The sequence below is a fragment of the Labeo rohita genome, chromosome 10 (assembly GCF_022985175.1).
Source record: "Labeo rohita strain BAU-BD-2019 chromosome 10, IGBB_LRoh.1.0, whole genome shotgun sequence".
Taxonomy (NCBI): domain Eukaryota; kingdom Metazoa; phylum Chordata; class Actinopteri; order Cypriniformes; family Cyprinidae; genus Labeo; species Labeo rohita.
In genome coordinates, this window is record NC_066878.1 from 20294757 (window position 1) to 20318237 (window position 23481).

At 37.7% G+C, this 23481-nt stretch overlaps 1 protein-coding gene across 1 annotated transcript; it reads left to right on the forward strand.

Moving 5' to 3' along the window:
* Positions 1–4140: 4140 nt before the first annotated feature.
* mamdc2b (MAM domain containing 2b) lies at positions 4141–21510 on the forward strand. Its single transcript, XM_051121418.1, has 14 exons — positions 4141–4288; positions 4366–4470; positions 7631–7881; positions 7968–8052; positions 8416–8523; positions 13406–13689; positions 16097–16190; positions 16278–16424; positions 16503–16768; positions 19921–20014; positions 20098–20253; positions 20363–20622; positions 20706–20790; positions 20881–21510. Exons 1-14 carry the CDS (start codon positions 4258–4260, stop codon positions 20955–20957), a joined length of 2043 nt encoding a protein of 680 aa, XP_050977375.1. The 5' UTR covers positions 4141–4257; the 3' UTR covers positions 20958–21510.
* The last annotated feature ends 1971 nt before the right edge of the window (positions 21511–23481 follow it).

Genomic DNA, 23481 nt, shown 5'->3' on the forward strand with positions numbered 1-23481 from the left:
CTGTGGGATCAGGAAAGGTCCACGAGCCGTGATTCCAACTCAGGTCACCCACAGTGCAATGACGCAATATGTCGGCACGATAATCACAAGGCTATTGACACTGACATATTTAACATTTTTAACAAGCAAAAATAGTCAATAGCTTTAGAGTGTGATGCTTTTGCTGATTGGAATATACAATGTTTAATGTGTTTTGAAGTTCATAAAATATTAAGTAGCCCTAAATACCTTTGTTTTAGTCCCGATGTAATGTTTTTGATTTATTTGCAATGTTTTGATTTATTTCAGAGGATTTAAACTCTTAATTAAATGTGCATTCAGTAGTTCTTTTGCTAGCATTGTGTTGACAAGTCTGCGGTTTTTCCACGGAATTGTTGCCGCAGGTTGTTTATGTCAGCAGGTTGAAGCGATCCTAATAACGTAATATTTAGCCCCTGGAATGCTAATTTTTCCAAGGGAACCCTGCCAAAAATTGCGTATTTTACCCCCGGAATGCATTTTTTAAAGGTGTCATTGGATGCAAAGTTCACTTTAACATGTTGTTTTAACATAAATGTGTGTCGGCACACTGTAAAAAAAAATCCGTAAAATGTACGGTAAAAAACCGGCAGCTGTGGTTACCAGAGTTTTACTGTAAAAGTTACGGTAGCAACGTTTAACATTTTACGGTTTTCACTTAAATTTACAGGTAAATACTGTAATTTCATTCACTGATATAATGTTAATTTACCAACTTATTTAAGTACTGAAATCTGTTTTGTACCTTTGTAATACACTGATAACCACCAAAAGCAGATGGTGATGAGAAAGTCGCATGATGAACGAAAGCTCATCGCAAACAGCTTTTAAATATTAACATACATAGAAGATGCACAGTGTCATTCACACAATCACTAAACACCATCATGGTAACACACATGAAACTGAAATAATGCAATAAACATTAATTTAACAACATTAGATGTAACATACAATCCTATTGTACAAAACTAAGTAAAAACTAAGAAGAAAGAGTTATTTCAACAAAAAAACCATCAAAAAAAAAAAATGTAACAGGGAATTCTGGGAATGTCAATTTATGGTTATTCACTGTAAATTTTACAGTCTTTTACTGTTAACCATTAAACATGTTTTTACTGTAGCATTTTTACAGTTTTTTGCTGTTAAATTCACCGGCATTTTTTACAGTGCAGTGTGTGTACACAACCACCCGTAATGATAAAAATCCACCCAGTGTTTTTTATTTAATCTGTAAAAATAATTTCCCCTATTTCAAATCAAGCCATTCTCAGCATGTTGTCTGTGTGACGACACACCGACAGAGGCTGCTCCCACGATAGCTGTTTGACACTGGCGTCTTACCGTAGTCCCGCCTTGAATGAGCAATAACAGTCCGATCACCAGTTTCGATGCCTGAATAGGGACGTAGACAAGAATGGCTCCTAAGCGATTGAGGTGTTCTGTTGTTGGATGCTTTACTCTGACATCTGAGCCGCTGAAGATGCAGTGGATTACATTTGTGAAGGGAATCTGCCTCCCAATCTAAACAAATGCATCTATGTTTGCAAGAATCATTCGTGATCCAGCTTCACTTACAGCAGAAGTGAGTATAAGGGGTTCTTTATGAATCTTTGCAATCGCCTTTCCTAATAACGTGCTAGTTAGCAAGTTTCGTAGCTAAACGTGGCTAAAAGAGGCTAAATGCAGCAAAAGTAAACAGGCTTGTCACTCCACAGAGAGAAGAGAGGGGCGGGGCGAGCAGAGCTCATTTGCATTTAAAGCAACCTCAACTAGAACAGGATGATTTTTGCAGAACTGATTTTGGCAAGGTAAAAAAGGTGTTTTTTACACTACCACTGAGAAATTTTAACCAAAGCCTATTGTAGACTTTTCATTAAGACCCTAAAGAACCATATCAACTTGTTTAAAATGGGCACCCGATGACTTCCTTAATGGGGGACCCCCTCAAAATGTGATTGGGCTACTTTTGGGCTAGTTTGGCCAGGTTTTGTTGTGAAAACCTGGCAACTCTGCATTTACATCGCTCTTTAAAGGGGTCATGGGATGCTAGGTTCACTTTTACATGTTGTTTGAACATTAATGTGTGTTGGCAGTGTATGTACAAATCTACCCTGTAATGATAAAAATCCATGCAGTGGTTTTTAATTAATCTGTAAAAATAATATCCCCTTTTTCAAATCAAGCCATTCTCAGATGCCTGTCATTGTCACACCAGCAGAGGCCGCTCCCATGATAGTTGATTGACATGAGTGTCTTACCTCAGACCAGCTGTAACAGTCCAACCTCCATGTTTTGATGCCGGAGCAAGGATGTAAGTTAGACAAGAATTGAGTGATTGAGGTGTTGTGTTGCTGGATGTAATAATGAACATAGTGGTCGTCATTTACTCCCGACATCTGAGCCGCTGAAGATGCAGTGGATTACGTTTGTTTGTGAAGGGAATGCACCTCCTGATCTACATATATCCGTCTATGTTCGCGCAAATCATTCATGCTCCAGCTTCACTTACAGCAGAAGTGAGTATAAGGTTTTTTTTATTAATCTCTGCAATCACCTTTCCTAATAATGTGCTAGTTAGCAAGTTTAGCGGCTAAATGCGGCTAAAGTAAACAGGCTCGTCACTCCACAGAGAGAAGAGAGGGGCGGGACGAGCAGCGCTCATTAACATTTAAAGCAGCCTCGACCAGAATGAGATGATTTTTGCAAAACTGATTTTGACAAGGTAAAAAAGGTGTTGTTTTACACTACCATTGAAAATTTTTAACCAAAGTATATTATAGACTTTTCATTAAGACCTTATAGAATCATATCAACTTGTGGAAAATCCGATGACCACTTTAAGTGGCTACAGATACCACAAAGGCTGCACTGTCATTTACCACATTTCATGGGAGTTTTATGTAAGTTTTATGTAAATTGCACTGATACTAGTAAGCAGTCTACACAATTACTAATTATCTTGCCTGACCAACAACAATAAAGCAACTTGTGCATCACTTAAAGCTGTTTGATTCTGAAGCTTTTGGAATCGACTCTTATTCCTGGTTGAGGAATCGATTCCTCACAGTTTTAAACAGTACATGTGCAGCTAATCTTGCTGTGACTCCATGATTTAAGAGCTTTCCTTCCTTTTAAATTTCCAGAGTATTCATTGATTATTACCAGCGTCTATTATTTCTTTATGTAATCAAGAGATTTCCTTTGATGGAATCGATTCCAAACTTAGATACTTTAAGCAATCGATTCCCAGCCTTAGTGTGCATCACTATAAGGAATCTCTCATCACCGAATCTTTTCACCTGTGTCTGTCGTACCAATGTTTACGGTTCCAGAGCCTTTCTGCTTCTTCAGCTGAACATGCACGGATTCTCCCGCTGGCAAAGCACCATATTAGATGTGTATTATAGTGTAAATTTCACTCTGTGCATCAACAAACAACACTACGCTGCAAAATGCGCCGATCACGTCATTTCAACATGGTGCATATATAATTAAAACACATTTACAGAAAACTATTATTAGTACAGGATTAATCTCATGAAGTGTACGCAGTTCAGATGGTTAAAACCATCTGGGGGGGTGGAACAAACACTGGAAATAAGGCAGCTGGAAAAGTATGTGGCTTGATATTTTGTAACAAGTTTTATCACTTCTGGTGTCAAAGCTGACAGAATATCTATGTCTCATAAGAACTTAAGTAAAATGCAGATGTTGCTCCCATCATCAACAAATGTTTCATAATAAGAACACACAGTTCTTACTGGATCCTTGCCTGAAAAAAACGAAAAGCAAGAGATATTTTATTTCTCCAGATGGCACAGTACCACAGTGGAAATACTTTGCAACCCACTGTCTGATTTCAAGATGCTACACAAACTCAAAGAAAGTAAACAAAGATCTGCTCCATATGGATCTGATCTAAATATCCAGCTGATGAAACTGATATTGATGCTATAGATTAGTGATATGGAAGTGTGTTTCGAGGTGAAGCGGTCAGCTTCTCTGAGGTAAGGGAAGGTAAGCTCTGAATCTGGTCAGCATTAGTGAAAGTATCTCCAAATTCCCTCCCTTTTTTTTCTCCAGCAGCCAGACAGAAGGAGCACATCTGAGCTTCAGTTATAAGCTGCCAGCTTGAAAGAAGGACATGATGAGAGAATGAACTTTAGATCTCTAGTTTTAGTGGTAAACCAGGTTTAATTTGATTTATTGTTTGCAGGACCAAAAATCGGAGAGAAGATGCTTGCTTTGGTCCTCCTGAGCTTGATTGGTGAGGACTCATTGCAGTTAAGTTGTCTGTGTAGATTATTGCACATGCAAAAGTGTGTTTATTCTGTTTTCTCTCAGTGACAGCTAAAGCAGAGCTTTTGCCAGGCTCCTGCAGCTTTCAGGACAGCGTATGTGACTATACGTCTGACCCGGACTTTCTCAGCTGGACCCTCAACCCTTCCGGTGAGTTTTAGCAATTTGCCAATGAATGCATCCAAGTCTACAGATGTCATCACAATGTTTGTGTCTTTTTATGGGTCAGTGACCGGATCTGTTAATTTATAATGAAAAAAAAACATACAAATAAAAAATTGCAATTTATATATACAATCTCTTTAATACACATTTTGAAGTAAATTTTACTGCAGTATATTTTTGGGTGGCATTAAGTCAAAAATCTTATTATAGTGCACCTGTCCTGATGTCATAATAAAGAACAAAAACTTCTAAAAAAAACTAGAAGAATTAAATTCTTGAAAACAAATATGTTTTCAAGATGTATGTGGTACAACTGCACTGTATTGTTATTTTATGTTATGTTATGCTATTTGTGAATCATTCAAATTCATAAAAATGTGTTTACTTTAAATGTATTCTAAAATGTATTTGAAAATAATGATTAAGATGAGTATCAAGTATGTATTCAAGGTGTAAGAAATATATGTTATTACATTTTGATGGTTGCATCATATGACATTTTTAGAGTGACTGAAGATTTTTGGGTTAAATTTAAAGTAAATAACTATGAAATAATCAAGAAAAAAAAACCATAAAGAATACAAATATTGCATTTCTAAGCGCTTGCAATTGTTTTAAACAATTCATTAATTTATTTATTGTTTTAATTTAAATTTTCATCGTATTTGTCAGTTGATTTTTCAAATTTCATGTCCTTCCAAACCTGTATTGTTTATTTTATTTTATTTTATTTTATTTTATTTTATTTTATTTCATTATATATATTTTTTTTAAATAATAAAAGCTTATTTTAAATGAAATAAAAATCAAATCTCACGTCCTTCCAAACTTGTATTTTAAACTAAAAAAATTTAATTTAATTAAATTAAATTTAAGTTTTTATTTTATTTTATTTTATTTTATTTATATATATTTTTTAATTTATTAGGGCCTGAGCACTGCAGTGCGATGTTTTCATTTAAATTTTCATCTTATTTGTCAGTTGATTTTTCAAATCTCATGTCCTTCCAAACCTGTATTTTTAATTTAATTTTATTTTATTTTATTTTATTATATTTTATTTTATTTTTATTTTTTTTTACTTTATTAGGGCCTGAGCACTGCAGTGCGATGTTTTCATTTAAATTTTCATCTTATTTGTCAGTTGATTTTTCAAATCTCATGTCCTTCCAAACCTGTATTTTTAATTTAATTTAATTTTATTTTATTTTATTATATTTTATTTTATTTTTATTTTTTTTTACTTTATTAGGGCCTGAGCACTGCAGTGCGGTGTTCTCATTTAAATTTTCATCGTATTTGTCAGTTGATTTTTCAGATCTCATGTCCTTCCAAACCTGTATTTTTTATTTTATTTTATTTTATTTTTATTTATTTATTTTTTTTGTTTATTTTATTTCATTTTATTTTATTTTAAATAATAAAAGTTTATTTTAAATAAAATAAAAATCAAATCTCGTGTCCTTCCAAACCTGTATTTTTAATTTAATTTAATTTTATTTTATTTAATTTTATTTAATTTTTTTTTTTTACTTTATTAGGGCCTGAGCACTGCAGTGCGGTGTTTTCATTTAAATTTTCATTTTATTTGTCAGTTGATTTTTCAGATCTCATGTCCTTCCAAACCTGTATTTTTTATTTTATTTTATTTTATTTTATTTTATTTTATTTCATTTCATTTTTTTTTTTGTTTATTTTATTTTATTTTAAATAATAAAAGTTTATTTTAAATAAAATAAAAATCAAATCTCATGTCCTTCCAAAACTGTGTTTTTAATTTAATTTAATTTAATTTAATTTTTTTTTTCTTTATTTTATTTAATTTTATTTTATTTTTATTGGGGCTTGAGCACTGCAGTGCAGTGTTTTCATTTATATGTTCATCTTATTTGTCAGTTGATTTTTCAAATCTCATGTCCTTCCAAAACTGTATTTTTAATTTTATTTAATTTTATTTTATTTTATTTTATTTTATTTTATTTTATTTTATTTTATTTTATTTTATTTTATTTTTATTGGGGCTTGAGCACTGCAGTGCAGTGTTTTCATTTATATGTTCATCTTATTTGTCAGTTGATTTTTCAAATCTCATGTCCTTCCAAAACTGTATTTTTAATTTTATTTAATTTTATTTTATTTTATTTTATTTTATTTTATTTTATTTTATTTTATTTTATTTTATTTTATTTTATTTTATTTTATTTTTATTGGGGCCTGAGCACTGCAGTGCAGTGTTTTCATTTATATTTTCATCTTATTTGTCAGTTGATTTTTCAAATCTCATGTCCTTCCAAACCTGTATTTTTTATTTATTTTATTTTATTTAAAATAAAATAAACTAATTTAAAATTAGTTTTTAATAAAGTTTAGTTTTTATTTCATTTTTTTTAAATGTTTTTATTTCTGCTGAAATTAAGACATTTTGACATGTCTTTGTGCAGCTGTTTTCCATATAACACCAGTTTATAGTGGCTTATGTGCTTCATTGCAAATCCTCTAAAAGTTTAAAAATAAAGTCTAAAATATTCTCCTTTTGTGTTCAATGGAATAAAAATTATTAGACAGGCCACTTTAGGCCACTTTTAAGCTTCCATTAAGAAATATTTCACACCGTTTCCTCTGAACGGAAATTGGCACTATTTTTTAACCAATGTAATGAATCCCTGCAGAATATGCAGTCCAAACATAGATTTCCAGGTTAAAAGATGTGATGCATCAAAAAGCCCAGAAAAGTGAAGAAATCGTGTTTACGGAGACCCACATCTGGAAGCCATGGCCTCAATATTTAGGGCATCTGGAGATAGTGAAATAGCACATTATTGGATTAGTGATTCTCTCTGTTTATACGTGGCACAAATCACATATGCACACAGGATTATTTGCTCTCGATTGAATCTAAAAGGCACAGGAAATTAACAATAAATGTAGGTCTCGAATACAAATGTGGAGACAATAGTAGCCTGACGCCATGAGATGCCTGGTGAATTATATGCATCTGCAGACAAAAGAGCAAATGTACTTTAGCATTCAATCATGAAATAGTAGTTTGATAATTGCTCTGTCACAGCGAAAAACATTCATCTGTCTTCCCAGCTGTATGCATAAACTCTTGCCATGAGTTTTGTTTTTTTTCTGCTTTACTCAGGACACTTCATCACAGTTGAGAAGCAAGTCCAGGAGGACCAGGAAAAGGCAGTTCTTTTGGGTCCAGATGTGGACCAACAGGACTGGAGCTGTTTCAGGATGGTCTATCAGGTCACAGGCAGCGCCTCCCTGCAGGTGCAGAAGCGCACAGACGGAGAGAGCTTCGATCAGGTGCTCTGGACGACCCAAAGCCCGTCTGAAAGTTGGCTCATCGCCAGCATTGACCTACAGAACTCCACCGAAACATTCAGGGTGAGAACTATTTATAGAGTCTGGATTTGCTGATCTGTGTCATGTTATCATGTGACTCCAGTGACAGGTTTGCTCTACATCTGTAGATTGTCATTGAAGGCAAACTAGGAGAAGAAGGAGGCAGCAGTGTGTCTATCTTTGAGATCAAGATCTCTGACAAATACTGTATAGGTTAGTGCTCTTTTAACTTGGGCCAGTAAACAGCCCAATCTTTCATTATGTGTGTTTCTTGGGAACACTAATAATGTCAAGCCAAAGGCACAGCCACATGAAAAGAAAGATTAACCACAGAAAACAGAAATACTGCTATTTCAGTCAATGTTTTTATGCTATTCCTAAGAATCAGCCTGTGCACACATTCCTGAGGCAAAAGAAAATCTGTTAAATGAAGCCAGATTTCTGTTGTTCAGTTTTTATGTTAGTCAGAATTGTGCCCAGAGTTATTTTAGGGCCCTAAAAGGCTTAGTGAGAGTAGTAGTTATTTACGTATTCATGCAGAATAATTGCTGTTTTTCTGATCATGTGATTCCAAAGAGTGTGATTTTGAAGAAGATCATCTGTGTGGCTACAATAATAAGTGGAACAAATATATGAACTGGCGTGTGGGAAGATCAGATGATGCTGCACTGAACGAATCAACAGGTTAGTCTGATCAGCACCTGCTTTGTGATATAATGCAACATTTTATACAATACAAAAGATATATGGAAAAATTATAAATGGTCGTAAAAATGTTTTTATTTATATATACAGTTGAGGTCAAAAGTTTACATCCCCCTTTCAGAATCTGCAAAATGTTCATTATTTTACCAAAATAAGAACAATAAAAATGCATATTATTGTTTGTTTAGTACTGACCTGAATAAGATGTTTCACATATAGATATTTACATATAGTCCACAAGAAAAAACAATAGTTGAATTTATAAAAATGATCCTGTTCAAAAGTTTACATACACTTGATTCTAAATACTGTGTTGTTACCTGAATGATCCACAGCTGTGTTTTATTATTTAGTGATAGTTGTTCATGAGTCCCTTGTTTGTCCTGAACAGTTAAACTGCCTGCTGTTCTCCAGAAAAATCCTTCAGGTCCCACAAATTCTTTGGTTTTTCAGAATTTTGTGTGTTTGAACCCTTTCCAACAATGATTGTATGATTGTGAGATCCATCTTTTCACACTGAGGACAACTGAGGGACTCATATGCAACTATTACAGAAGGTTCAAACGCTCACTGATGCTCCAGAAGGAAAAACGATGCATTAAGAGCTGGGGGTGAAAACTTTTGAACAGAATGGAGATGTGTACATTTTTCTTATTTTGCCTAAATATTTTTTTTTTTTTTTTTATTTAATACTGCCCTTCAGAGACTACAGAAGATACTTACATGTTTTCTAGAAGACAAAATAAGTTAAATTTACCCTGATCTTTAAATTCCAAAAGTTTTCACCCCCCAGCTCTTAATGCATCATGTTTCCTTCTGGAGCATCAGTGAGTGTTTGAACCTTGTTGGAAAGGGTTCAAACACACAAAAATGCTGGGAAACCAAAGAATTTGTGGGACCTGAAGGATTTTTCTGAAGAGCAGCAGGCAGTTTAACTGTTCAGGACAAACAAGGGACTCATGAACAACTATCACTAAAAAAAACACAGCTTTGGTAACAACACAGTATTAGGAATCAAGCATGTGTAAACTTTTGAGCAGGGTCATTTTTATAAATTCAACTATTATTTTCTCTTGTGGACTATGTAAATGCATTCAGTAAATCGTATTCAGGTCAGTACTAAAAAAAAAAAAAAAAAAAAAAATACGCATTTTGTATGATCCCTCTTATTTTGGTAAAATAATTTACATTTTGCATATTCTGTATGTATATGTATAATCTTACATATATATCTTAATTATATATATATATATATATATATATATATATATAGCCATATAATAAGACATAAGATATATAATGTTATGATATTATATCTTACAATATTATTTTATATTATAATTGTCATGACTGACACGGGAGACTCAAATGCGGGGCAAAATAGGTTTATTAAAAAAAAAAAAAAAAAAAAAAAAAAAACACAATATTCAAGGAAAATAGTCCTCCCAGCGCTCCACCCTGGAGGCAATCTGGGGAAAGCAAAAAAACAAAACAAAAACTCACAGTCCAAAAGCGCACGGGGAGGAACTCGACCCGTTAGGCAAAACTCACGGAGGATGACGAGGCGCGGGGAGAGAATCTCGTCCCAGCGTAGAACAATCCCAACCGCAACAAAAAGAGAATCCCTGGGGAGCGATCTCGACCCAGCGTTGAACAATCACAGCAGTAATGAACGGAAAATCCTCGGGGAGTGATCTCAACCCAACGCGAGGAAGAACAATCACATGACAGTAACAAATGCAGAGCACCAGCTGAGCGACTCTGACAACCCCACTCTAAGGAGTGGATTCCAGACGCTCCACGGTCCGCAGCACAAAACAAGAGTCCAGGTGGGAGGTGGAGAGGAGGCGGAACAGAGGGGAGGGATGGTGGTTCAGGCCCGTGGAGTGGAGGAGGGCCTGGAGACTGTGGCCGTATAAGCGACCAGGGTGGGACCAGAGGACAAGGCAGGTAGGATGGGTTAAGCCAGGGAGGACTGGAAGGCCCAAGAACCCTGGCTAATGACCAGGGAGGGATGGGAGGGACAGACCATGGGGGTTCAGGACCAAAGGGCACAATAGTGATCTTCACGACCACCCTGGCCGTAACAGGACAGGTGCAGAGTTCAAGAGCTGGTGCTGCCATCGCCACTTTGGGAGAATAGCGAGCAGGCACGGCCGCATCGGAAGGATCGTGAGTGGACACCGCCGCATCGGAAGGATCGTGAGCGGACAGTGCCGCATTGGGACGATCGTAAGCGGACACCGCCGCATCGGGATAACCGTGAGCGGACACCAGCAGGGCAAGGAGCTTTGGCGGCGCCGGCAGGGCAAGGAGCTTGGAAGGCGCCGGCAGGGCAAGGAGCCAGGGAGGCGTCGGCAGGGCAAGGAGCCTCGAAGGCACCGGCAGGGCAAGGAGCTTGGTCAGGGCTAGAACGACCCCTCGGTCGGCAGTGAGCTCTGGGACAACCTCAGAGTCTTGCAGGCTGGAGGAAGTCTTCTTTCTCCTCCTCCTCCTCCTCCTCCGTTTCCGAGAGTGGGACGCTGCAGCATTGTCGGCCACCTCTAGGGGTGCTGCAGCCTCTACAGCCACCACTGGGAAAGCTGCAGTCTCTACAGCCACAACTGGGGGCGCTGGAACCTCTTCGGCCAGCACTTCCGGAGGCATTGCAGCCACTGCAGCCTCTTTAACTGGGGAACGTGCCAGAAAATCCACAAATTCCCCAAACGTCAGGTGGACCAGCTCCCTCATCCTCCACCAGTAGAGGGGCTCATCAAGGACACTATTGAAAAGGTCCTTGAGGGCTCCATCATTATACCCCAACCCCTCTGCTGCACCACTGAACTCTACGGCAAACCTCCTCAGGTCAGTCCCCCGCTGACGGAGGAAGCTTAGAGCCCTGAATTGAAGGATACGCTGGTAGAAGGGACAGGAGAGAGTGGTGGCTGGTGGAGGGCACAAGCCCTTCTTCCGCTGAGTCTTCATCTGGTTAGTCCGTTCTGTCATGACTGACATGGGAGACTCAAATGCGGGGCAAAATAGGTTTATTAAAAAAAAAAAAAACACACAAAATTCAAGGAAAATAGTCCTCCCAGCACTCCACCCTGGAGGCAATCTGGGGAAAGCAAAAAAACAAAACAAAAACTCACAGTCCAAAAGCGCACAGGGAGGAACTCGACCCGTTAAGCAAAACTCACGGAGGATGACGAGACACGGGGAGAGAATCTCGTCCCGGCGTAGAACAATCCCAACCGCAACAAACAGAGAATCCCTGGGGAGCGATCTCGACCCAACGTAGAACAATTCACGGCAGTAACAAACGGAGAATCCTCGGGGAGCGATCTCAACCCGACTTAGAACAATCACAGCAGTAACAAACGGAGAATCCTCGGGGAGCGATCTCAACCCGACTTAGAACAATCACAGCAGTAACAAACGGAGAATCCTCGGGGAGTGATCTCAACCCGACGCGAGGAAGCACACTGAGGATGACATGGCACGGAATGCAGAGCTTCAACACCATCAAGCTGACAAAGCGGAACGCCAGCGGGTACTATGGGCAAAGAGCAAAAATAACAAAAGCCAAAGGCGAGGAGAAAAATTGCAGAGAATAAACAGGACTAGACTAGACTTGGCAAGAGATCAAAACGGAAACGGCAAGAAATCAAAACGGACTAACCCAGGACAGATGGGGACGAGAGTTTAAATAGAGAGGAAGAAATTAGCAGAGAATGAAAACAGGTGTGAATGTGAAAATGGGAAACGAGAAACAGCTGGAGGGAGACAAGGGTGAAATCACTGAAACAATAATGAGGTAACAAATGGGTGGGGTCAAACAATAAGCAGGAGAAACACATGGCACCAAACAAACACAACACAAGCCATGTGCTTCCACAAACAGTGTCCTCTGGTGGCCATCCTGGGCACACCAGCTGACGACTGTGACAATAATATTGTATAATACAATAATACAAATGTAATTATGCGGTTAAAAAAGGAATGTTTTTAAAAAGTTTAATGTAAACAATAATGTACCTCTACAATGTAAAACATGAATTATATATAAATAGGCTACATCATATATACAAATACATAATATAATACCAAAAATGACACATACAATCATTTGTTTTTTTTTTTTTTTTGTATAATAATGTAAAACATATATGTATATAAATATGTAATATATACAAAAACATAATATTTAAAACAAAAAAGTGATACAATGTATTTAATTTAATATATATTCTATTCATGATGCAATCAATTTAGTTGTATACTCTTATGTAATAAAAAATCTAATGCATAAAAGTTTCGTGATATAATCTAATGTGTCTAGATGTGTCTTACAAAAATGTTTTATTGAATAATATATGATACAAAACTATCTAATAACACTTTACAGTAAGGTTCATTAGTCAACATTAGTTAACAACATTAGCTAACACTTCTGCATTATTAATCAGTTAACATTAATTTCAGCATTTACTAATGCATATTGTGTTTGTTAATTAGCTTTTGCACTGTGAACTAACATGAACTAACAATGAAGTACTGTATTTTTATTACCTAATGTTGACAAAGATTAATAAATACTATAATCAATGTATTGTTCATTGTTTAGTGTAGTTAAAACATTAACTAATGTTAACAAATGACACCTTATTGTAAAGTGTTACCAAAAAAGATTATGATATATTCTTTTATGACAACAAATAAATATTACTGTATCGTATAATTTTGACAACATTATTATGTACTTGAGACAGCCAATTCCAGTTTTACTGTATGACATCCTGTTATAGTAAAATCAGTTTTGTATTTTTACATATCCATGGCTTAACATTTTTTGACAGTGAGGTCCTTTTATTGATTCACACAGGACAGTACATGTATGTGGACTCCACTGACGCTAAAAGCTTCCAGGAGGTGGCCAAGCTCGTGTCTCCAATGACCACAGTTCCCATGTCGGGCTGCGTGAGCTTCCAGTACCAACAGCATCATGCCGGGGACCATCTGTTCACCCTTTTCAGCAGGGATCAGACCGGACAATATCAGGAACTGTGGCGAGCCGATATACCGGAGAACAACAACGTGAACTGGAGTCCAGAAACCAGAGTCTTGATACCCGTACAAGTGGACCTGAAAGCTCCATATCCAGTAGAGGTAAGGACTGATGGCCACAAAGAAACATCTATTTCAGATAAAACTACCCAAGGCACATAAAAACTCTAGCTGTTTTACATACCGGGCAAGCAGTCTCTTCCTGTAGAAGTGTGGAGTTCTTGGCCAGAATAAGCTGCCAGCTGCTAAATATGGACCAGACTGTGTCTGATTTTAGGCAAAAATCTTTAACACTATAAGGAGCACAAAAAAGTGTGTTTGTACTTTTATAGACGCTGTACCTCAGGGGTGTCTAGTCCTGGTCCTGGAAGGCCAATGTCAATTAACACATCTGAAACAAAGTAATCAAGGGCTTCAGGATTAATTATCCAGGCAGGCATGCTGGGACATGATAAGCTAAACTGTGCAGGATGCTGGCCCTTCAGGACCAGGATGTGCTTGAAACACATCACAGGAGAAAAATCTAAGTTTTGAAGAAAGTGCACAGCTAACAGAAATATGTTCTAAGAACATTTTGATAGTCTTTTTCATGGCTATACGGATGTTAAAGGGGTCCTGTTATGCTCTTTTACAAAGTCTTGATTTTGTTTCGGGGCTGTACTAGAACATGCTTTCATGCTTGTGGTTCGAAAAATGCATTATTTTTAACATAATTTACATTATTACAATACATCTCTCCCAGCCTGGCACAAATGGCTCGATTAGTTCCGGGTTTAATGAAGGTCAGCCTTCCGAAAAACTAAATGTGTTGTGATTGGTTAGCTGTCCCACTGCGTTGCGATTGGCGAACAGCTTATACGGTGTTTCAGTACTGCCACGCCCCTTGACAAAGCAGCAAGTTCAGTGTACAACTGTTAGCGCAAGCTAGAATAAAGTGATATTTACGTTTTAAATATGGATATTTTTCTTACAAAACACATCGATTTGCTACAGAAGGCCTTTATTAACCCCCCGGAGCCTTGTGAGGCACTTTTTCATCATGGATGGATGCACTTTATTGGACTTGTTTTGAAATGATAAAAGAGAAACACCCGTCTATGCCGTTCTAAAGCTTGGGAGTGCCAGGATAAATTTTAATATAACTCAGATTGCATTCGTCTGAAAGAAGGAAGTCATATACACCTAGGATGCATGGAGGGTGAGAATAATAATATCCTATGGTCAGCCTGCGAGATCGCCAATACTTGATATTATCGTGCTAATTTATTTAATTATTTACATACTTAGTTTCATTGCCCGAAACCAGCTCCAGCATAAGGCTAAAAGCAGCCTAGCATTATCAAAGAACATCATCACTAAATAGTCTAGCCTATTCTAGTGCAATTTTATGCATTTTAAAAAACAGTCGCGTTATAAGTGAAGCTAACATTATCTACACTGTATGATGAATAAATCTCGCACCACACACGTCTGCGGCGTGTTGCTACTCTGAAGCGGCCACTCTAGTCAATGCTTGTGTTTATACCCGCTGCACTGCAGCTTGCTGCATTGCTAAAGTTCGGTTAATCCCCCACCCCCCCAAAATTAGAAATCTGTGGGCGGGATTTAATTTAATGAAGTTCAAATGGACAGCATTGTGACATCATTGCATGTGGAAAACAAATGTTGTAGCCCAAAGGAGCCGTTCGTTGTAGTTCTTAAAAAGGGATTTTTAAAAAACGAAATATCTCCCTTTGGAGTGGACTTTGAGATTTGTAACTTTGTAGATCTTTTTTATGCCCAAAGATACACACCACACACTGACTAAAGTTCAAAAAGTGAAAAAGCATAATAGCACCCCTCTAAGGAAACACTCTATTTTATCATTTTGCAAATGTTATGGGAATGTTTCTTGTGAATATTCACATAATTAGTACACTAGCTCAGTTACATTTGCAGAAAGCACATACTTTGTGGTCAAAATGAGCCTAAAATGTAAAATAATAAGCCTGATTAGAGATAGAAAAGATCCATTTCCGAAAGCATAAACATAATATTTTAAAAGTTATAATTATTGTGCTTACAGCTGTGGAAATGTTAAATATATTTTGAAAATAACATTTGTTAAATACAGTTTTATTTATATGTTCTTATTCTTCTAATTATTCTTTTTTCTAAAGCCATAATTTTATAATACTACTGTTTTGATATGTTTGCTATTTGCAATAGTTACTATTTACTATGGTATTAAAAAACTACAGTAAGTTTGATCCTCAAACATCACTATAATTATCAATTATGATATTAATAGGCCTATATAGAACCCACAACAATTAAAAAAAAAAAACAACATATTGTCCCAGTTTTTTAATTCGTAGATGATCACTAGTGAGATTTCAGTGATATTTTGACCAGTGAATTAGCAAATTAGTCACCTTAGTATATGTGTGTGTTTGTACTTCATTATTAAAAATTATTATTAATCCCACTACATGTAAAATGGCATTTATTTGTGTGTGTATCTTACAAGTTGGTGTTTGAGGTGGCGTTCAACAGTGCGCATGGAGGATTCGTGATTCTTGATGACATTTCCTTCTCTCCAGAGTTCTGTAATGCAAGCACAGGTATGTCTGAACACCTTGAGCCATGAACAAAGCTCATACCCAATACCCAAATCCTGTGTGACCTCTTAAATATATGTGTTTTCACAGAGCCAACATTTGATCCGTCTATTGCAAACTGTGACTTTGAGTCAGGATATTGTCAGTATGTCCAGACACAGATAGACAGTCAACTGTGGAGGAGAGTGTCCTTCAGACCCAACATCTACATTCCCGGAGACCATACGACAGGAGCAGGTACAGCTGGATACACTGTAACATTACATTTTTTGTTGAAGCAGGAAATTGCTAAAATTATTTGTTCTTTCTGAACAGGATCCTTCTTGATGGCAAACTCTCGCTTTAGTTTGCGGTCTGGATACGTCAGCCGTTTATTTGGCCCACCGATGCCAGGGAATCAGAAATACTGCCTGAGGTTCTTCTACTCCCTGCGAGGTCTTAGTGGAACAGATCAAGTCTTGTCGGTGTATCTGTATTACGGCAAGAGTACTAAACATGAACAGATATGGACCCAGAATTATAAGATGAAAAATGTTTGGATTGCAGTTGAACTGACCATTCAAAGTCAGAACAATGCTCAGGTAAGTGCTGCAAGGCTTTAATTGACCTATTTACTATCCATTTACTATTGCTTGACTACTTGCTATTGCTAGATAGAAGCCGGTGATATGAGAGGGAGAGATATAAAGGGCTATACTAATCATTCTAACTATTAAAACCTTGTGTACATACCTTTGCCTACCGGCAGCTTGTGGCAAATTTTGTTTTATGGCTGTAGAGCGAGCTCTATTGGCTATCCCAGGTTCAGAAGGAAATTTCAGAGTCTCTTCAAGAGACAAACAAACTCTCTCAACTGGACATACTTTTGGCCCACTGCTTTCACATCTGTTAGCAAGACATGGGCTTATGTCTCATATGACTTTTATTACAGGAAAATACAGATTTAGTGAAATAAACGTTTATAACTGTTTATCTGGAAATATAAGATGGTCTGAGGACTATTCATAGTTTAAATTCACAGAGCCAAACATGAGTATACGTAAATATTACTGTATATATACACTAACTGCGTCCCAAATGACGCACTGTACACTATGCACTTATACACTATGTATTTATGCACTATACACTCAACCATTTAGTGTATAAATTATATAAGGTTATTTTGACATTCATAAACGGAGTCTGATCCCCTTTCCTTTGCTGTGTAATTAAGCTGTGACAGTTGAGTCCATTAAGTATCCGACATTCCACACTTCATTTTTTCGGTTATTTAAGTGCATCATCTGGGTATTTAAAGTGCACTTTTTATTTTTGGAATTTTCAGAGTGAACACATTACTCACACTATTTAAACTGCAAAACGTTATAGAATAGCACATAAGTATGTGATCTGGGACGCACCTAGTCTTTTCTGATCTGGCATTAAGTTTGAGCTTGAGAAACTTACTGATCTACTATTTAAGCTTCTTCTTCAAAATCAGGAATAGGCAACGTCGCTCCTGGAGTGCTGGTGTCCTGCAGACTTTAGCTCCAACCCTAATCAAATACACCTGAACAAGTAATCAAGGTCTTCAGGTATAGAGGGTATGCATTGATGTCACTTTCCCGCTGGGACACACCCCCTCAGCCGGACTGAGTGGCAAAAGAGCCTTCAGCATGAATGGATTTAATAGGGAAGATGCGAAAACGCAAGTAAAACAAACAATAATCAGCTTAAACTAAAGGTTGCTGAACTTGATATAATGATCCTAACAACTTAACAAATATCCAGTGGTCAATGGATATTGATGCAGCCAGGAATTGTGTTTTTTGATCACTTATATCAATGTTATATATATATATCGTCATATCATCCAGCTGAAAAACGTATATAGTTATTATGTGTAGCCCTACAGTTACAGCATGACATATTATTTAAACCTATTACTATTAACCTTTTACTGAACTTTTCTTTTTTTAACTCACAATTTGGACTTTTTTTCCTCACAAATGCAAGTTTATATCTACTAATTCAGACTTTATAACTCGATTTAACAAATCTAATGAGTTTATTAATTCTGAGGGAAAAAAGCCAGAAGTGTGGGATATAAACTCTGAGCCGAGGGGAAAAGACAGAATGACAAGTTGTTTTTCCTCTAGATTTGTGGGATATAATCTCGGGATTGCAAAAATAAAGTCAGAATTTTGAAATATAAAATCAAAGATTATTATTAGCAAGATTATTGAAAAGGTAGTTTTCAATCAGTTGAACAACTAACTCAAATGGATACCTGGACAATTTTCAATCTGGTTTCCGACCGCATCACCGCACAGAGACAGCGCTCGTTAAGATAATAAATGATATTCGCCTAAATTCTGATTCTGGCAAAATATCAGTGCTGGTACTACGAGATCTTAGTGCTGCGTTTGACACTGTCAATCACAACATTCTTCTAGAGAGACTGGAAAACTGGGTCGGGATTTCTGGGATGGCTCTCAATTGGTTAAGGTCATACTTAGAAGCGAGAGTTTATTATGTGAGTATAGGAGAACATAAGTCTAAGTGGACGTCCATGACATGCGGAGTCCCTCAAGGCTCAATTCTAGCGCCGCTCTTGTTTAGCCTGTATATGCTCCCACTAAGTCAAATAATGAGAAAGAACCAAATTGCCTATCACAGCTATGCTGATGATACCCAGATTTACCTAGCCTTATGGCCAAATGACTACAGCCCCATTGATTCCCTCTGCCAATGCATTGATGAAATTAACAGTTGGATGTGCCAGAACTTCCTTCAGTTAAACAAGGAGAAAACTGAAGTCATTGCATTTGGAAGCAAAGAGGAAGTTCTTAAGGTGAATGCATACCTTGACTCTAGGGGTCAAACAACTAAAAACCAAGTGTGATTCTGGAATCAGACCTTAGTTTCAGTAGTCATGTCAAAGCAGTAACTAAATCAGCATACTATCATCTCAAAAACATTGCAAAAATTAGATGTTTTGTTTCCAGTCAAGACTTGGAGAAACTTGTTCATGCCTTTATCACAAGCAGGGTGGATTATTGTAATGGTCTCCTCACCGGCCTTCCCAAGAAGACCATTAGACAGCTGCAGCTCGTCCAGAACGCTGCTGCCAGGATCCTGACTAGAACCAGAAAGTCTGAGCATATCACACCAGTCCTCAGGTCCCTACACTGGCTTCCAGTTATATTTATCAACATGCTAATCATGCTAACAACAAGCTAATCATGCTAATAATATTTTAACATGTTAGCAACATACTAATTATGCTGGAAACATGCCAGCAAATCATATTAAAACTTGTTAGCAGCATGATAGACAGTGTAGGTGGACAGAAAACGAAGTGGGAGAGAGAGAAGGAGGTGGGATTGGTAGCCGAACTCGGGACCCCCACAGCACAACAGCGCTATATGTCGGCGCGTAAGCACAAGGCTATTGGTGCCAACAACATGCAACTTGCTAGCAACATACTAATCATGTTAAAAATGCTAACATGCTAATGATGCTAATAATATGCTAACAACGTGCAATGTGCTAATCATGCTATCAACATGCTAACCATGCAAAAAAAACATGCTAGCAACATACTAATCATGCTAGATGCATGATAATCATGCTAAAACATGCTAGCCTAGGCTTTCTCAAGCCAGCTTCAAAGTTTGTTCACAAACTTTACTCATGTACTTTTATGTTTATCCTAACTATGTGATTTTTCTCCATCTGGGCGATGAAGGTGGTTTTCATCAGCACATGCAAAAATATTTGGAGCTGTGGTTCTGTGGGTCTTGATGACATTAAGGTCACACCTGGTGATTGTGCACTGTTAGGTAAACAAGCTTCATTTATGACAAAACACTGTGCGTGGAATCTTTTGTTTAGTACAAACAGAAATAAGCTCTCTCTGTTACAGCATCCTCCGTGTCAGTCCCGTCCCACTGTGACTTTGAGGCTGGTCTGTGTGGATTCACTCAGGATAAGGAAGAAGACTCAGGTGACTGGATGCTGTCTAAAGGACCCACACCCACATCCTACACAGGGCCCAGAGGAGACCACACCTCTGGAGTGGGTGAGTTTACACCCTTCCCAAAAACCCTTGCCTCATAGACCTCCATTCAAGTCTACTTCTTGTTGTGCTTGTTGTGGTTTTGGGATTTACTTTAACTTACTGATTTTAGGTCATTATTTGCACATTGAGGCATCAATGATGCTGCCCGGTAACAAAGCGCGCCTGCTCTCCAGCTCTCTGCGTGGCTCTAGAGAAACACAGTGCTTGCAGTTCTACTACCATATGTATGGCTCAGGCATCGGACAGCTGAGCGTTTACCTCCAGACTGGACAAGAGAACCAGGACAAACTGCTGTGGACGAGCCAGGGAGAGCAGGGCATCTCCTGGCTCAGAGCATCAGTGAACTACCAGTATGATCACCAACACCAGGTTAGTTGCATGCAACATTATGTTTTAGTCAACGGTCCCTGAAAGTAATTTTCATTACTACGTCTATTTGTCCACATACTTAGATTGTGTTTGAAGCCACCAGAGGAGCATCAGTAAGGAGTGATATTGCAATCGATGATATTGTTTTTGAAAGAGGACCGTGCAGAGGTATTCATGATCATTTGATGGATTGACTACATTTGTAATTCATGTGAGCATAAACGTGTTTACATACTGTTTGTCTTTTTATCCACACAGACTATGCTGATGACCATATCCCTCATCTGCACCTCTCTGGAAATAATAATGATATTCAGTCAATGCATTTTAAATAGAAAAGACAGAAAGACAAAAATTCTGAAGAGGGAAAACTGAAACCATGTGACTGTACAGCTGGAGCGCAGAGATCTGTGGGATGAAAGAGAAGGAGATGACTGCATTATGAGCAGATATGACCACCTAAAAACTTTCCTTGTGTATTTGGCTTTTGAACACCTGGTTCATTCCTGATATAGGGGCCTACAGTTTCTCACGTCCGTATCATATGTCGTAATATATTAAATACATGTGCAAAGATAGAAACCATATTAGGTCACCTTAGGAAGCCCCTGTACGGATGTCTTATTGATTTAATTTGTACTTCAGGACATCAGTATGCAGATCTGGTGATTTTTTTAATGTCAAATAAAACTGAAAATTGCAGAGATTTCAATTTTATGAGAATAGCCTTTTATATTCAGTCCTTCATTGTATGTAAGGGTGTAATATGTAATGTCTAAAAGCTTTAAATGTATCAACCACTCCTGTTTATCCTATTCTTTTGTGACAATGTCCAACTGGCTGTTGATTATCTTATACACAACTACCAAAGAAGTAAATACAAATAAATAGAAGTGAAAACTGATGTGAGTCAAAGTTATTTTATTTTGTGAGGAAAAAAAGAGAGTGATGTGAGACACATAAAACAAAATAGCAACTATATAGGAATTCAGCTTAATAAATATGTATTTTGTGAAACAAAAGTGATATATACACTGACCAAAATTATAAACACAACACTTTTGTTTTGCCCCCATTTTTCATGAGCTGAACTCAATGATCTAAGACTTTTTCAGTGTACACAAAAGGCCTATTTCTCTCAAATATTGTTCACAAATCTGTCTAAATCTGTGTTAGTGAGCACTTCTCCTTTGCCGAGATAATCCATCCACCTCACAGGTGTGGCATATCAAGATGCTGATTAGACAGCATGATTATTGCACAGGTGTGCCTTAGGCTGAACACAGTGAAAGGTCACTCTAAAATGTGCAGTTTTATCACACAGCACAATGCCACAGATGTCACAAGTTTTGAGGAAGCATGCAATTGGCATGCTGACTGCAGGAATGTCCACCAGAGCTGTTGTCCGTGAACTGAATGTTCATTTCTCTACTATAAGCCGTCCCCAAAGGCGTTTCAAATAATTTGGCAGTACATCCAACCGGCCTCACAACCGCAGACCACGTGTAACCACACCAGCCCAGGACCTCCATATCCAGCATCTTCACCTCCAAGATCATCTGGGACCAGCCATCCGGACAGCTGCTGCAACAATCAGTTTGCATAACCAAAGAATTTCTGCACAAACTGTCAGAAACTGTCTCAGGGAAGCTCATGACTGCAGTTCGTCATCGTAACTGGCTTGAGTGGGCAAATGCTCACATTCGATGGCATCTGGCATTTTGGAGAGGTGTTCTCTTCACGGATGAATCCCGGTTTTCACTGTACAGGGCAGATGACAGATGGCAGACAGCGTGTATGGCATTGTGTGGGTGAGCGGTTTGCTGATGTCAATGTTGTGGATCGGGTGGCCCATGGTGGTGGTGGGGTTATGGTATGGGCAGGTGTATGTTATGGAAAACGAACACAGGTGCATTTTAGTGATGGCATTTTGAATGCACAGAGATACCATGACGAGATCCTAAAGCCCATTGTTGTGCCATTCATCCATGGCCATCACCTCATGTTGCAGCATGATAATGCACGGCCCCATGTTGAAGGATCTGTACACAATTCCTGGAAGCTGAAAACATCTCAGTTCTTGCATGGCCAGCATACTCACCGGACATGTCACCCACTGAGCATGTTTGGGATGCTCTGGATCGGCGTATACGACAGCGTGTTCCAGTTCCTGACAATATCCAGCAACTTTGCACAGCCATTGAAGAGGAGTGGACCAACATTCCACAGGCCACAATCAACAACCTGATCAACTTTATGTGAAGGAGATGTGTTGCACTGCGTGAGGCAAATAGTGGTCACACCAGATACTGACTGGTTTTCGGACCCTGGTTTTCTTCTGGTTTTCTTCTCAATATTTCCCTAGCGGCTAATGAAACAGAAGTCTCGCCCATAGCCTTACTTCAGCATTGAAGAATAAGGTCAGGTGAATATGCTGCAGTGACAAAAAGTGATGCATGGCCTAGGAATTGATATCTTCGTCCTTCATTCAACATTGATGTTGATTTTCTAAGCATATTGCTTATGCTAAACATGGCTAAACATTTGTATGTTCTCTATATGCTTCAGTTTGTTATAATTCAAGGAATATTATTATTGCAGAATGTGCATAAGAATCGCTAATCAAATACAATTAAATGAAAAATGTATAATTATTTTGTAGTCATTGTATACTTTACTTCCAGTGAACGTGATGTTTATTTTTATTTATTTATTGCATGGCTATTTTCGTAATCCTATTTTGCCTTTTTTGTCAAATAATTTTGTTAAATACCTTAACCAAGGTTTTTTTCATCTTTTCAGTCGAGCATGGCCCTCATATTTTGATTATTTAATTAAACGTGTCAGCTTATTAAAAGC

What these genes read in the sequence shown, in the direction of transcription:
- mamdc2b (XM_051121418.1), top strand. Translation starts at nt 4,258, where the DNA reads ATGCTTGCTTTGGTCCTCCTGAGCTTGATTG. An exon ending in AAAGTCAGAACAATGCTCAG is followed by an intron (nt 16,769 to 19,920) that starts GTAAGTGCTGCA and finishes TGGGCGATGAAG; the next exon opens with GTGGTTTTCATCAGCACATG. An exon ending in TGAAAGAGGACCGTGCAGAG is followed by an intron (nt 20,791 to 20,880) that starts GTATTCATGATC and finishes TTATCCACACAG; the next exon opens with ACTATGCTGATGACCATATC.